The 17,236-nt window shown below is 36.5% G+C and overlaps 1 protein-coding gene across 1 annotated transcript in view; it reads right to left on the reverse strand.

Annotated features, from left to right (window-relative positions):
* Window positions 1-8,499, reverse strand: part of LOC136036813 (protein timeless-like) — a 43,524-nt gene extending 35,025 nt beyond the window's left edge. Inside the window, exons 1-2 of the mRNA XM_065719144.1 lie at window positions 8,420-8,499; window positions 5,559-5,697 (exon numbers count right to left, since the gene is read on the reverse strand). Coding sequence (XP_065575216.1) covers window positions 5,559-5,697; window positions 8,420-8,499 — 219 coding nt within the window. The remainder of the gene's footprint in view (window positions 1-5,558; window positions 5,698-8,419) is intronic.
* Between the last annotated feature and the right edge of the window lie 8,737 nt (window positions 8,500-17,236).

Here is a 17,236-nt window from a genome sequence, read left to right on the forward strand (position 1 = left end):
CTGTGCTATTACTTCTCATAAAATTTTCGGGCAAGACTACCCAAATGTTTGTTTATATTTGAAATGTTTTTCATTCATATATTTTAAAATTGTTTTTCATTTTATGTATAAAATGTTTCTCATAAAATTGTCGGGCAAGACTACCCAAATCTTTGTTTATATTATAAAATGTTTTCTATCATTGGACGGCAAAATTGCATTTTTGGGGCTCCACACAAACTCTTGTAACACAATTGTGTTGACCATGTTGTGAACTTTTTACTTGGTAATTACTTAAATAATTTATAAAAGAGTACCCGATGAAACTTTAATCTTCTAAATATAAAAAACTAAAGTTATTATAACAATTCAACAAAAATAATACGACTAATAGTTATATTAGTTCACAAAAAAGTAAATCAGGTACAAATTTCAGTTCATATACCTTGTTTTCAGAACAGTTACGTGATGCACTTTTACTTGAATTAAATTTGGTTTAATTGAATTGATTTTAATTAATTATCTAATTTAAGTTTGGCAAGAAAAGTCTACCAAAGATATAGCGAGTCCATCATACTTACACATACTACTCAAATGGGGGGGCCTACCCCTGCTACATGGACAGTAGGCCCTTTCCCTAAAAAAGGCAGACAAGTGTTTTCGACCCCCCCCCCAGGTCTGGACTCTTTCACACTTAGATTCATTGGTAAAATCAAAACAATGATTCTGATTTGACTATTTTCATCTGTGATCCAACTTAACGAGTCCAAATAATCCCAATTTATCTGTGATCCAAGTTAACGAGTCCATATGATCCAAATTTATCTGTCATTCAAGTTAGCGAGTCCAAATGATCTGAATTTACCTGTGATCCTAGTTGACGAGTCCAAATGATCAAAATTTATCTGTGATCCAAGACAAAGAGTCAAAATGATCCAAGTTTAGTGTGGTTCAAGTTAGAGTCCAAACGATCCAAGTTTATCTGTGATCCAAGTTATCGAGTCCAAAGGTTCGTTTTTATATGTCATTGAAGTTGTCGAGTCCAAATGATTCGAATTTATCTGTGATCCAAGTAATCTTATTCAAATGATCCGAATTTATCGGTGATCCAATTATCAGTCCAAACGATCCGAATTTATCTGTGATTCAAGTTGTCGAGTCCAAATGATCCGAATTTATCTGTGATCAAAGTTAACTAGTTCAAATGATCGGATTCTATCTGTAATTCAAGTTATCCAGTCCAAATGGTCAGAATTTACCTGTGATCCAAGTTAACAAGTCCAAATGATCCGAATTTATCTGTGATCCAAGTTATCGAGTCCAGATGATCCAAAAGTGTCCGTGATCCAATTTAAGGAGTCCAAGTGATCTCAATTTATCTTTGATCCTATTAAACGAATTCAAATGATCTAAATTCATCTGTGATCAAACAAAACCATTCCAAATGATCTAAATTTATCTGTGACCCAAGTTAACGAGTTCAAATGAACTATAGTTAGTAAGTTCCAAATTTACCTGTGATCTCAGTTAAGAAGTCCAAATGATATAAATTTATCTGAGATCCAATTAAACTAGCCCAAATGATCTAAATTTCTCAGTGAACCAAGCTAAAGAGTCCAAATGATCCAAATTTATCTATGATCCAAGTTAACGACTCCAAATGATCTAAATTAATCTGTGATCCAAGTTAACGAGTTCAATAGCTCTAAAATATATCTGTGATTCAAGTTAACAAGTCCAAATCATCCCAATTTATCTGTGGACCAACTCATCGAGTCCAAATGATTCGAGTTTATCTGTGATCTAACGAGCCCAAGTGACGCAAATTCATCGTTGATCAAAATAAGTGTCCTTTAATCGCTTTACAGAAATATGATATAACATGATATTTATCAAAACTAAAACCGTTTCATGGCTATAGTTAAAGCAATCAACAAGAGCTAAGAGCTCAAATGGCACTTGTGACGAGGTCGGAAGAGCCAAGAGCTCATTTGGCATGAGCTCTAGCAAAATTTTAAGAATCAATAATTGATTTAAAAGGAAAATCAGAGGTTTGATGCCGGTCGGGATTTAAAATAAGAGCTCTGAGACACAAGGTCCTTCTAAATATTAAAATTCATTAAGATCCGATCACCCTTTCGTAAGTTAAAAATACCTCATTTTTCTGATTTCTCCTCTCCCTTCAGCCTTCCAGATGGTCAAATTTCGGAAAACGACTTTATCAAATCAATTTGTGCAGGTCCCTGAAACGCCTACCAATTTTCATCATCCTAGCACGTCCAGAAGCACCAAACTCGCCAAAGCACTGGACCCCCCTAACTCCCCCAAGGAGAGCGGATCCAATCCGGTCACCTCAATAACGTATCTACCACAATTTCTTATTCTACCCACCACGTTTCATCCCGATCTCTCAACTCTAAGCGTTTACCAAGATTTCTGGTTTCCCCCCAATGTCACCAGATCTGGTCGATATTTAAAATGCAGGCTTTGAGACATGAGTTCCATCTAAATATCAAATTTCATTAAGATCCGGTCACCCGTTCTTAAGTTAAAAATACCTAAATTTTTCTAATTTTTCCGAATTAACACCCTACCCCCCCAACTCGCCTAAGGAGAGCAAATCCGTTCCAATTATGTCAATATACGTATTTAGAACTTGTGCTTATTCTTCCCATCAAGTTTCACCCTGATATCTCCACTCTAAGCGTTTCACAAGATTTCCGGTTTCTAAGATTTCTGTTTCCCCCCTCGAACCCCATGTTCCCAGATCCGATTCAAATTGAAAATAAAGCATCTGAGACATATGATCTTTCTATACATCAAGTTTCATTAAGATCCAATCACCCATTTGTAAGATGAAGATACCTCAATTTTCATGATTTCCAAGATTTCCGCTTTTCCCCGCCGATCTGGTCGGGATTTAAAATGAGACCAATAGAACATAAGATCCTTCTAAATATCATTTCATTAAGATCTGGTCACCCGCTCGTAAAATACAAATACCTCATTTGTTCTAATTTTTCCGAATTCCCCCACCCCAACTCCCCCAAAGAGAGCAGATCCAGTCCGGTTATGTCAATCACGTATCTTGGACTTGTGTTTGTTCTTCCCACCAATTTTCATCCTGATCTCTCCACTCTAAGCCTTTTCCAAGATTTCCACCACCCACCCCCGATATCCAAGATATAAGATATCTGAGTTACGAGGTCCTTCTAAATATGAAATTTCATTAAGATCCAATCACTCCTTCGTAAGTTAGAAATATCTAATTTTTTCTAATTTTTCAGAATCAACCCTCCCTCCGACTCAGCCAAAGAGAGCGGATCCGTTCCGGTTATGTCAATCACGCATCAGAACTTGTGCTTACTTTTCCGACTAAGTTTCATCCCGATCCTCCACTCTAAGGGTTTTCCAAGATTTTAGGTTTTCCCCTCCAACTCATTCCAATGTCACCGGATCCGGTTGCAATTTAAAATAAGAGCTCTGAGACACGATATTCTTCTAAATTTCAGATTTGATTAAGATCCGATCACCTGTTCGTAAGTTAAAAATACCTCATTTTTACTAATTTTTCCAAATTAACCATCCCACCCACCCCCCCCCCCCCTCGAATGGTCGAATCAGGGAACAACTATTTCTAATTTAATATGATCTGGTCCCTGATTCGCCTGCCAAATTTCACCGTCCTAGCTTATCTGGAAGTGCCTAAACTAGCAAAACCGGGACCGACAGACGGACCGACAGAATTTGCGATCGCTATATGTCACTTGGTGAATACCAACATAAAATTTATAAATAAAACACACCCTTCAATCTAAACCAATAATTAAATAAATTAAAGAAAATGATTTCGGCATTATGTGCCAAATTATTATATTGCCCATGAAATACTTCGATCAGAAGTTTTAAATTTGTATTTCTTAACTTCCTATAGTGATTTTTTTTACCCACAAAAATTACTTCTGTGGTGAATAATAGGATTATAATTTTGCATTTTAAGTCTTAGAATTGAATAAACTATCCTGGATCGATTGAAACTCTACGCAACTGATTCTCCTAAAATCACATGTTAACCTTGTTTTGGTTACATAACTGAATTTTATCTATATTTACTAAATAGCTCAATAATTGTTAGTAAAATAAACCTTTAAAAACTTATCCAATATGTTTTTTTCCCTTAGAATTGTCACCTGGGTAATATTTTCGAAAAATTAATTCCCATTTTACAAAGTCCTTGGTGACCATTGGTGTCCAAGTTAATTATAACCAGCAATCGTATAGCCATAAAAAAGAAGCCATCAGGGTATTGTCAGTCACGTCTATAGGACCCCAATTAATGGGACGGGATGCAACTGTGGAAAAGGTCTTTTTAAAGCCAAACTACGATACAGAAATATATATATCCATATAATGCTTAAGACATTTTGGAAGAAGTCTATTGCGGAGTTGCCCACAGGTCTGGCACATGGGCAAGCACGGAATAACTGGTTTTCTAGAATTTTACCACATATATATATATATATATATATATATATATATATATATATATATATATATATATATATATATATATATATGTCTACCGTAGAATCTACTGATTGGCTAATACCATTTTTTTGGGTATCAGAAAATCTACTGATCTACCTTAGAATCTACTGATTGTTCCTAATAATGTTCATACTTTTTAGTTTACCAGTTAAGAACCAGCTGCGTGATAGTTTTGGTGACCAAAAAACGCCCTCATGATTAATGGGTTTACCATATAAACTACTACTACTGCTACTAATAATAACTCACTGCAGCACCAAGCCACCTGAGGCCAACACAGTTACGCACGCTCCTCCTCCAACCTAATCTCTTCAAAGCCTCCCTCTTTACACCCTCCCAGGAAGTTCCCATTTCCTTTAAACTTTATTTAAGACATCCTCCCAACCCAGACGAGGACGACCTGCTTTCCGTGTAGCCCCAGACGGTTGGCCAAAAAGGACAATCTTCGGCAATCTGTCTTTCTTCATCCAGAGAACGTGGCCTAGCCATCTGAAAACTTTCTTTTATTATAGCCCTAGAAAGCGGGATTGAACCACATTTCTTGTAATTACCATATATAAAGTGGTAATTACATAAAGTGGGTTAGCCCCACCCCGAATTTTTGTCCGGCTCATTAAAAAAGTAACAAAAACGTAAATAAACAAATTTTGGATTTGTTATTCAAAGTTTTTTGTAAAAAGAATGCCCCCTACCCTTTGGAAAAATCTTTGACAAAAGAAGAAGAAGAAGAAGAAGAACTAATACATAAAATAGCGGTACAGATAGACTGATATGACTAATAGAATATATTAAAAAGAATATAATATTAACTTCACACCTGGTGCAAATTGGTGCAAAATGCACCAATTGCACAAAATCTGGTGCAAAATACCCTCGCGATTAATGGGTTTACTATATAAAACTTGTTTGATAACTTGAAAAAAGTTTGACTGCAGTGTGCTCTGATGAGTGTTTTAGCTGATTATGGAAGATCAGCTCTCAAGAGCCTGTGGAAATTGTCTAAACGACAGAGAACAAGAAAACCCATTTACCTGTTGAATAAGGTCATTTGATGCTTCCTTTTCTTTCTCAAGTTCATTCCTCGTTGCCAGCAATGCATTTTTCAGTTCGTTTACCTCTTTTTCATCAAAATCCTTATTTTCATCAGTTTCACTTTCAAGTCTATGCTTTCTAATTAAATGAGAATTTAAAAACTTTGGTGACACAAACATCTTTCCACAGGTGTGACACTGAAAAGGCAAGATGGTTCATTTAACAGTATTAATTGTGAAGTAATTAATAATGAATAATAATTAATAAGAATTAATAATATATATTTTAATAATATAATTAATAAGTTATATAATTAAATATAATATAAACATAAGTTAAATATAATTAATTAATTATACTGATAGTATTATTTACTAATATAATTATATAATATAAATATAAATAATAATTTAATATAATCAAATAATATAATTAATAAAATAATATAATTAATACATATTTTAATAATATAATAAATAATAAAATTGATATTTTTAATAATATATATTAATAATAATTAATAATATAATTAATAATAATAATAATTTATAATGAAATAATTAATAGCTTATGAAAATAATTATCATAGGCACAAAGCCGCCTGGGTCCAAGGCACTTTTAAACTGCAGCGCTGGCCTGTGGCTACTCTGTGCATTAATAAGGTATTTTACTCATTTTGTGTGTTGTAAATCGTCATTGGGTTGACCACTTCCAGTTCAAATTTCGAAGTTTTTAGGAGCCATGTACGACACTTAGTATTTACAGGAAAAAACCCACTTTCTCTTAGAAAGTTATGATTCAGGAATCAATTTTTTGAATTTCATATATCACCTTTTTCTGACTCTTTTCGTGAATATCATTCAGAACTAATTTTTAATGACTAGCTGTTAGGCCAACGTGTTACACCAACACCTAGTTGGAGGGGGCGCTTCGATCCCCCCCCCCCCCCAATCCCCCTCGCGTGCGTAAGTCGTTACGCGCCATATTAGTTACGCACCATTGTAGTTGTGTCCCTGTGTCCCACCTGTGAATATAGATAGATATATATATATATATATGTTTTTAACTACATAAAACTTGCGAATATACAACATTCTTCGCTGTCCCATTGTCTGTGCATATAAATAGATTGTCAGGTTTACCGACTCTTGAACATGCAACATATAATTGTCCATGGGGAAAAAAAAATCCGTATTCAGATCTATACCGCATTTTTCTAATGATTGCCCTTGAGCTTTGTTGATGGTGATTGCTAATCGAATGTTCCCTGTGTCCCCGTCGTCATTTATATATCCCCCTTTTCCCTTCCGGTGTCCCCTTTGTAGTTGTGTCCCTGTGTTCTGGTCGTCATTTATATTCCCTGTGTCCTGGTCGTCATTTGTGTCCCGGTCTGTAATATCTCTTTGAGTGTCCCGGTCGTCATTTATATTCCTTGTGTCCTGGTGTCCTGGTCTGTAACGTCTTAAAGTCTTCAATGGCTCTGGTGGTGATTCCTCGGCACGCTTTCTTTTGGCATTATCTCTTTGAGCCGTAATCCTGTCACGTTGTTCATGTGATTCCTCGGTATGATTTTTTTGGTAATTTCTCTTTGAGTCTCAAGCCTGTTTTCATCGGTACGCTTGCTTTTCTTACTTTCTCTTTTAGCCGCAAGCCTTTTGACATTAACTCTGAGTCGCTTCCTTGGCTGTTTCTACTGCCATTGTAGGATTTATGCTAAAATTTCTCTTTGAATTAACTCTTTGAGCAGCTTCCTTGGCTGTTTCTTCTGCCATTTTGATAGTCCTTTCAACGTCGTTTTTTTAATCATCGGTATCACTTTCAAGTTGTTTGGTTTGTTTTACCTTGGCTTGTCTTTCGTCACTATAAAATACATATCGCCGAACCTTTGTTTTTTTAACTAAAATCTGGTAGGCATTGATGACCTTATCCAAGTCAAAATCCCAAACCCAATCATCATCACTATCATTTTCAGTTTTGACACGTGATTTTTTTTTTTGGTAATTTCTCTTTGAACCTCAAGCCTGTTTTCATCGGCACGCTTTCTTTTCTTACTTTCTCTTTTAGCCGCAAGCCTTTTGGCATTAACTCTTTGAGTCGCTTCCTCGGCTGTTTCTACTGCCATTGTAGGATTTATACTAAAATTTATCTTTGAATTGACTCTTTGAACAGCTTCCTCGGCTGTTTCTTCTGCGATTTCGATAGTCCTTTCGATGTCGTTTTTTTAATCATCAGTATCACTTTCAAGTTGTTTGGTTTGTTTTACCTTGGCTTGTCTTTCGTCACTATGAAATACATATCGCCAAACCTTTGTTTTTTTAACTAAAATCTGGTAGGCATTGATGACCTTATCCAAGTCAAAATTCCAAACCCAATCATCATCACTATCATTTTCAGTTTTGACACGTGATTTTTTTTTTGGTAATTTCTCTTTGAACCTCAAGCCTGTTTTCATCGGCACGCTTTCTTTTCTTACTTTCTCTTTTAGCCGCAAGCCTTTTGGCATTAACTCTTTGAGTCGCTTCCTCGGCTGTTTCTACTGCCATTGTAGGATTTATACTAAAATTTATCTTTGAATTGACTCTTTGAACAGCTTCCTCGGCTGTTTCTTCTGCGATTTCGATAGTCCTTTCGATGTCGTTTTTTTAATCATCAGTATCACTTTCAAGTTGTTTGGTTTGTTTTACCTTGGCTTGTCTTTCGTCACTATGAAATACATATCGCCGAACCTTTGTTTTTTAACTAAAATCTGGTAGGTTATGTTGACCTTATCCAAGTCAAAATCCCAAACCCAATCATCATCACTATCATTTTCAGTTTTGATTCGTTTTGATTCTCGCTGTCCAGGTTGATTTAATCTAACTGCGAGGTTTTGCGTTCTTTAGCCGCAAGCCTTTTGGCATTAACTCTTTGAGCAGCTTCCTCGGCTGTTTCTTCTGCCATTGAAGGATTTATACTTAAACTTCTCTTTGAATTAACTCTTTGAGCAGCTTCCTCGGCACGCTTTCCTTTGGTTATTTCTCTTTGAGCCGCGCTAACTCTTTGAGTAGCTTCCTCGGCTGTTTCTTCTTCCATTGTAGGATTTATACTAAAATTTCTCTTTTAATTAACTCTTTGAGCAGCTTCCTCGGCTGTTTCTTCTGTCATTTTAAGATCTATACTAAAAATTTCTCTTTGAAACGCCTTCTTATATACTTATAATGACGTCATATACAAACCCTTTGACGTCATATACAGACTTTTGACGTCATATACAATCATACAAAATACAAACATGATGTCATAATGCTCAATCCTTATAATGACGTCAGTGGACAAACATGACGTCAGTCGACAAACAACTTATTTTTATATTAATAGATATATATAGATATAAAGATGGTTGTATGTACTTTAGGAGGATCATTTAGATTATTAGTTTTTATGAAAATAAAACACACCTCAATAAGCTATCCTTTAGTGTAATAATGAAGAAAAATTTACATAATTGCAAAATTATTGTAGTAATAGCCGTCTGTTCTCAGTTCCTAAAACACTAATAACAAAAAGTAATACATCGCTATTAGCGTTATTGAGGTTCATAAAACGAGTTGGTGGTGAGTTGGTGAAGGCTAGGCTTACAGAGTCACGCCACTGACTCCTGTCCCAAACTAAATAATTGAGCACATCAGGATTCGAACCGCATCCTCTCAGACAAAGGCTCTAGAAAACAGCGCTCCAAACCACTTAGCTAGGACGCCTTGTTCATAAAACGATAAAAACACAATAGTGGAGTTTGAAAAAAAAATGCAAGAAAGGCCAAACTCTAGATGGCTCTGGTAAATTTTTTGACGACACTAAAACCAATTTCTACTCTCATAATACACTCTGTTATATGAAATTATAAACTGTACAGCGTTATTAGTTGTCTATAAGCCTGATTCTTAACGATTCTTAATTGCTTCTTCACTGATTCTTAATTTTTCAAGCGCAAACCAATAATAACCACCAATAAATAAAACAAACCCGAGAACGAGCATAAATTAGACCTACGTTGCCTGAGCAACGTGAAGTGTTGCGGCAACCTTTGTCCGGCTTCGCAAAATAAAGTGTTGCGAGAGCAAAACTTTGGTTTTGTTTCTTTGCTATCGGCTAAACGCTGAAGTTGTCAGCCTATCGAAGCTTTTAAAACGTTATGTTCAAAGAAGAACGGGATAAGTAATCACATGATCAAAGGCTATTCCTCAGCGTTGAAAAAAAAACAATAACAAAAGAATATCGAAAGAAGGGACTAAATTGACTTTGCAGGCAGTTGAACTTCATCCTTTTCAATCGTAGACATCGTGACGGATCAAGATTTGGAACAATATCTTATATAATCTAGTTGGTATTATAAAGCTATCCGTAGCTTTTCAGGATCAAAATACCATAGATGACACTCTATTAATTATTAGGAAACTGCCTCGTTGTTTTACGTTATCGTTTGTACCCGCTGCGTAAACACTTAATTCTAGGTTACAGTGAGTATGGGTAGACTACGCCAACTAGAAAAGTTAAAAACCTCTCTTCACTAAAGATGATTGTAGCCTAACAGATGACTTACAAGTCCCCTACATGTCTTACCACTGGAACCAACTCGGTCTTACCATCAAATACACTGGAAGCAAATAATAGGTACACCAAATAGCGAAATTTGCAAACCCCTACCTGCCGAAGATGATTATGAGCTAACAGCCGACCTTTCCTTACAAGTCCCCCACACGTCTCACAATTGGTATTGGCTTATTTTTGGTTTCAGTGTGTACCCTACTACTGAACTTGTCAAACCCTTGAAACTTTCAAACTAGTATATCTCATGAAGGAATTTTTGTACCAAAAAATGGATGACATATACTTTGATCAGCTCATCAAGAGCTATCGATTGCCGTCGAAAAAAATATTCTATCTGTCTTAGTTCAAAAGTTGTTTTTTTGCCGTAAGCCAACTTTCTAACGTCACCACTTAGAAAGGAGCAAAGGATAAGCTCCAATTTCTTTAGCAATGACAGAACTTTTAAAGTTTAACAGGTACATCTGATAACATTTCTTTAACTCAATCCCAAGTCCAAAAAAACAAATGATAAACCAAGCGAAAATCACGGCAGCACTCGGGCCCGTGGGAAAATGCCGCTTTTTTGCTTCTGTAAATTTTTCTATTTATCATTCAAAGAAGATATATTGGCTGTGGGGCCAGGTAACTCCCGCATATATTTAACACTTACAGATTTTATTCCATCTTCATTTCCACTCGAAAGCAGAAACATGGTTTGATGAAACGAAAGCTTGGCTGCACAACTTCAGATACTCCTCTCTGACATAGGCTACATAACTGCACTTCATTTCGCACACCATAGGCTCTGGCTCGTGGACAAGCAAAGACCATCCTTTTTGGCCCCAGGCAAGAGTTCTGTGGAGCTTTCCAAAAGTAATGCCATATTCATCAATCCAGCCTGAGGTTCACACTTTCCGTAAAAACCGCACAGGTTAGATCCTTACCAGTTCCAGGAATAAGACGACATTGGCGGCATAGGAAAAAAAAAAGGACAAAACCAAAGTGTTGCTCTCGCAATACAATTAGTATAAATAACTGAGTCAAACTCGAAACGAGCAGAGACCATGAAGAGTAGGGCTGATGCCGCCATGCCTTCTTAAGCTAAGAAAATAATTTTCACCTGACTTAAAACAATCTTTATTTCGAGCTTGGAGGGCAACCAGCCTCCTTAAGCCCATCATTTCCCTAAACCCATCCAATCATAATTTTGAGATAGCCATTTTGTTCAGTGTTGTTGAAGTGTCCGGAAATTATGTCTTTGAGGAGGATAGCCCCCCCCCCCTTTCTCAGGGCAGGGGTTGTAAGTTATGCCCTAGGGGAACATAGTTTTTATAGAAAGGGTGGTCGTATAAACTTCGGAGGGGGCTCATTAGACTTGTAATCAAAAGTCTAGCGCTTTTTTTTTTATAAGAAAGTGATCGGAAGGCAGCTCCCTCTTTTTTTTGTTTTAGACCAGGGCAGTTCGAATAGAAGGAGTTGTCGTAGAAACTTCGAAGGGGGCTCATCCGATTGGACATTGCAACACCTAATTCCCTTTTTAATAGTTTACAGTGAGTGGAGGGCAACCAACCCCACTCCCTTACGCCCATCAACTCCCCAAGTACATCCATTAAAAATTTTAAGATAACCATTTTGTTCAGCATAGTGAAAAGGTACAGTAATCATGTATTTGAAGTGACAACCCTTATGGTCCTCAGGGCAAGGGTGTGAAATTATGCCCCTGGGGCGTATAAGGTTTAAATGGAAAGGGCGGTCGTATAAACTTCTGAGGGGACTCATTGGATTGGAAATCTGAAGCTCTAGTGCCCTTTTTAAGAGTTAAAGTGATTGGAAAGTTACAACCCCTCCCCTCCCCCCCCTACGGTATATTTCTCCCAAATGCTTCTGAGGGAAATTTTATAGCTATTTGTTCAAAACAAAAGTCCAAAGATCCCATAACAAGGTGATCTTTACACCTTGTAAAAGGGTAAAAAGGGTAGTTGTATGAACTTTAGAGGATCACGATCACGCCTCATAGTAAAAATAAAATAGGCCATAGGTGTAAAAATTAGCATCAGATCAAAAAACCAAGTATGCTATTAGATCCGCCTTGTCTAATAACCTTCATACGAAACTAACTGCTCCTTGACTTTAACAACAAAGAAAATACGTTGGCTTGAAAAACAAGAAAATTTGCTTGAGCTTCAATATCTCGCCGCGACAGCAGGTTTGTTTTTTTCCTGTTTTTTTTTTTTTTCTCCGCAGCTAGCGGGGCAATAAAACATAATAGGGAGGTGTTTAATGGCTCATTTTAAAGAAAATTGCTGTATCTAGAAAACTTTTGTATTTATCAGAAACAATTTTCTATATAAAATCATTTTATTCGAAAAAACTGTATTTTTATGTTCAAGATTGATGAATGACATCATAATCGTAAATGAATAATCATCATAATAGAGAGCTGTTTAATGACTCATTTTACAGTAAAAGACGAATTTTAAACCATAGTAATAGAGATAAGAATATCCAGGTGGTAACAGTACCTAGCAACCTAGTAATTACATTATGCTGGTTGTAGCGGTAGCTAGAGACTTAGTAACAGACGTTATATTAAAAGACGATCAGGAGAAGAAAAAACTATTGTATATATCGAACTTGGTAAGCTACCTAATTCTTTGAAGTTCGTCTCGTACTATTTCAAAGAAAAAGCATTAGGCTTTTTCCTGCTTTTAATCAGGTTCTACATAAAGGATCGGTCTATAGTTCTTTATAAATGGTGTTTATGTAAGTTTGTCATTGTTACAGCAGTTGCTGCATCTTAATAAGTGACAAACCACAGCCCATAGTAATCAAAATTTGATTAAAGTGTTTCGAAAAAAGTTTACATAAAGGATCGATATAGCTCACTGTAAATGGGAGTTACATAAGTTTCATCGGATATAGCTGAAGCCTAGTAATCGATCCGGGCTATAGCGGTAGCTAGTAACCTAGTAAGAGACGATCATGTCCAGTACTAAGAAATATAATAACCCATAACTTCTAAAAACAATCAGGTCAAAATAAGAAGTGCACTATTAGAACCACATAGTCTGAAGCCTCTATATGGGAAACTTACCGTCCCTTGACTTGGAACAACAAGGGAAATATATTGGCTTGAAAATTAAGATAAGCGGCTGCCACCAAGATATTCTGCTTTTATCTGGGTTGGAGTGATAGCTAGCAGCCAAGTAAGATACGATCATCCGGGTTGCAGCAGTAGCCTGCGACCTAGTAAGAGACAGAAAGGTCCCATACAAAGAAATACAACTACCCGTAACTCCTAAAACTAGAGTAAGATCAAAAAAAGGAGTACACTTTTAGAACCGCCTTGTTCAATTTCCTATACAAGAAACTAACTGTCCCTTTGCCTAAACAACGAAGAAAATTTGTTGGCGTGTGAAAACAGGAAAAGTGGCTCCAGGCGCGATATTCTGCATCGACAGCCGCTTTCTTTCCTTTTTTAGCACAGCTAGTGGGGCACTTGAAAATTATAGTTAAAAGGATCGGTTGGGGCACTTTCGATTGCAATGTGGAAGATCTTGTACCCTTTTTAAGAGTCAAAAGCGAATGAAAGGCATCCAGCCGTCCCGTCAAGACTATCATTTCTCAAATTGCATCAGGTTAAATTTTTAAGAGAATTATTGTGTTCGGCGTTTTTGGAAGGTCCAATCATTAGGTCTTTGGAGATGTCAACCTCCTCATAGTCCTCAGGTTAAGGGCTGAGTGTATATGTTATTGAGAAAGAATAATCAGAGAATTCCCCTTCAGAATAATCCTGTTATACCCTTTCAAAGAATAACGAGGGGAATGTTGAACTAAATCAAAACACATTATGTGTTTACGGATTGTCAAAAGGGTGTAACTCATGGAATTACTAGGTATATTAATTTGGAACTTTCAGGAAATGATAAGGGAGATGATCAAATAGGAAACATTATAATGCTAGTATTGCTACTACAATTACCACTACTAGTACTGCTACCACTACTGCTACTACACTACTCCATCTATATATATATATATATATCTATATATATAAAAATAAGTTGTCTGTCTGTCTGTGGATCTGTGGATCTGTGGATCAGGTGACGTCATGTTTCGGCTGACGTCATGAAATTAGTTGCCGTCATTTTTGCTTTGAAGGTGACGTCATTCAAGTTATATAAGACATATGTTCGCGTAGAAATCTATTAATGTTTAAGTTTACAATGACTGATGAAGATGCTCAAAGAGTCTATGCCAAAAAACTTGCTGCTGATAGAGAAAGTCAGAAAAGAAAGCGTGCCGAGGAACTACCAGAGCAACGCGAAAGCAGACTTACTGCTAAAAGAGAAAGTGAAAAAAGAAGGCGTGCCGAGGAATCAAAAGACCAGCAGGGAAACAGGCTTGAGGCTGATAGAGAAAGAAAGAACAGAAAGCATGCCGAGGAACTACCAGAGCAACGCAGAAGCAGACTTGCTGCTAAAAGAGAAAGTGAAAAAAGAAGGCGTACCGAGGAATCAAAAGACCAGCAGGGAAACAGGCTTGAGGCTGATAGAGAAAGAAAGAACAGAAAGCATGCCGAGGAACTACCAGAGCAACGCAGAAGCAGACTTGCTGCTAAAAGAGAATGTGAAAAAAGAAGGCGTGCCGAGGAATTACAAGAACAGCAAGAAATCAGGCTTGCTGCTGATAGAGAAAGTAAGAAAAGAAAGCGTGCCGAGGAATCACAAGAACAGCAAGAAATCAGGCTTGCTGCTGATAGAGAAAGTAAGAAAAGAAAGCGTGCCGAGGAATTACAAGAACAGCAAGAAATCAGGCTTGCTGCTGATAGAGAAAGTAAGAAAAGAAAGCGTGCCGAAGAATCAGAGCAATCTGAAAGTTATCGCCTGGCATTCAGGTACAACCCAGTCGATGATTATAGCTTGAGTAGATGTGTTCAAATCGGGACAATGTCTAAAATTTGTCCCTATTGCAAGGCCTTGAAATTCAATGGTGAAACAATGGGAATGTGTTGCGCCTCAGGAAAAGTTAAACTTCCTCTATTGGCTGCACCACCAGAGCCATTGAAGACTTTCCTTACTGGAACTACGTCAGAATCTAAGCGTTTTTTGTCAAAAATCAGACAATACAACTCATGTTTCCAAATGACGTCGTTTGGAGCCCAAATCGAAAATCCAGATCAATTTATGTCTACTTTCAAAGTAAAAGGGCAAATTTATCATAAAGCAGGGTCCCTTCTACCATTCTCAGGCGAGAATCATAAATTTTTACAATTGTACTTCATCAGTGATAGAAATTCTGAATTGAATGCACGTTGTGAAATTTCTCCCAACGTTGAAAGGACAATCGTTTCCCAATTGCAACATCTTTTCCACGAAAATAATAATTTAGTGCGTCTGTTCAAAACAGCCATCGATTTGATGCCTACTGATACTCATAAAATTGTTATTTCCGCTGACAAAACGCCTCCTGGCCAACATGTGCGTAGATACAATGCTCCGACTATCGACGAAGTGGCAATCGTTATGGTCGGTGATCAGTTTTTACCTCGAGATATTATTCTACATAAGCGAAACGCTCAGTTGTTAAGAATTGCTGAAATTCATCGATGCTACGATGCCCTACAATATCCTATCATTTTTTGGGATGGAGCCGACGGCTATCACTTTAATATTAAATTGATGAATCCAGCCACTAACAAAGAAATGAATAAGAAATGCAGTGCAATGCATTATTATTCCTATAGACTAATGATTCGGCAGGATGAAGAAAATTATATTTTAAAATGCCGTGAATTGTTTCACCAATTTGTCGTGGATATGTATGCTAAAATTGAATCAGAACGTTTGCTATATATCCGCCTGAATCAGACCAAGCTCCGCTCTGAACAATACATTCATTTGCGAGATGCAGTTATAAATGACGACTTGCCGTAAAAAAAAAAAACAATGGAAAACCTAATAGATGCCACAATCTTGACAGGGCCTTATGAGGGTGAGGCTGTTCTTATTCCTCGCATTCCCATGATTCCAACGGATCTGCTTTTTCAATTTAAAAGATTGCAATTCCCAATTCGATTAGCATTTGCAACCACCATCAACAAAGCTCAAGGGCAATCACTAGAAAAATGCGGTATAGATCTTAATACAGATTGCTTTACCAATGTACAATTGTATGTTGCATCTTTGAGGGTCGGTAAACCTGACAATCTATTTATACGCACAGACAATGGGACAGCGAAGACTGTTGTATATTCACAAGTTTTACGTAGTTAATTTGTATTGTATCTATCTATCTATCTATCTATATAAAAACGAGTTGTGTGTATGCATGTTTGTTTGTTTGTAAAAAGAGCGTTTGCATATGACGTCATTATTAGTACATACGGCTTTGTATATGGACAGACAATGGGAAAGCCAAGAATGTTGTATATTCGCAATTTTTACGTAGTTTGAAACACATATATAAATCTATCTATATTCACAGGTGGGACACAGGGACACAACTACAATGGCGCGTAACTAATATGGCGCGTAACGACTTACGCGCGCGGGGGGGCTTGGGGGGGCGCGAAGCGCCCCACCAACTAGGTGTTGGGGTGGCGCGAAGCGCCACCCCAACAGCTAGTATATATATATATATATATATATATATATATATATAGATAGATAAGTTGTCTGTGGATCTGTGGATCGTGGATCAGGTGACGTCATGTTTGTCCGCTTATGACGTCTGAATTATTTCACACTAATACAAAAGAAGAAAAAAACCAAAAAAGGTAAAAACTACAAAAAAAACTAAAAAGAAAAAAAAACTAAAAAAGCTAAAAAACTAAAAAAAAATAAAAAAAGGTAAAAATCTAATAACTAAAAAAAAACTGAAAAAAATAAAAAAAGGCAAAAACTACAAAAAAAATAAAAACTAATAAAAAAACTAAAAAAGCTAAAAAACTAAAAGAACTAAAAAAAACTAAAAAAAGGTAAAAAACTAAAAAAAAACTAAAAACTAAAAAAAAGGAAAAAACTGAAAAATAAAAGAGAAAAAGAAAACTAAAAAAATATGAATAAATATATATAAGAATAAGTTGTTTGTGGGTTATGTCTGTCTGTCT

This window comes from Artemia franciscana, chromosome 16, assembly GCF_032884065.1.
Source record: "Artemia franciscana chromosome 16, ASM3288406v1, whole genome shotgun sequence".
NCBI classification, from domain to species: Eukaryota; Metazoa; Arthropoda; class Branchiopoda; order Anostraca; family Artemiidae; genus Artemia; species Artemia franciscana.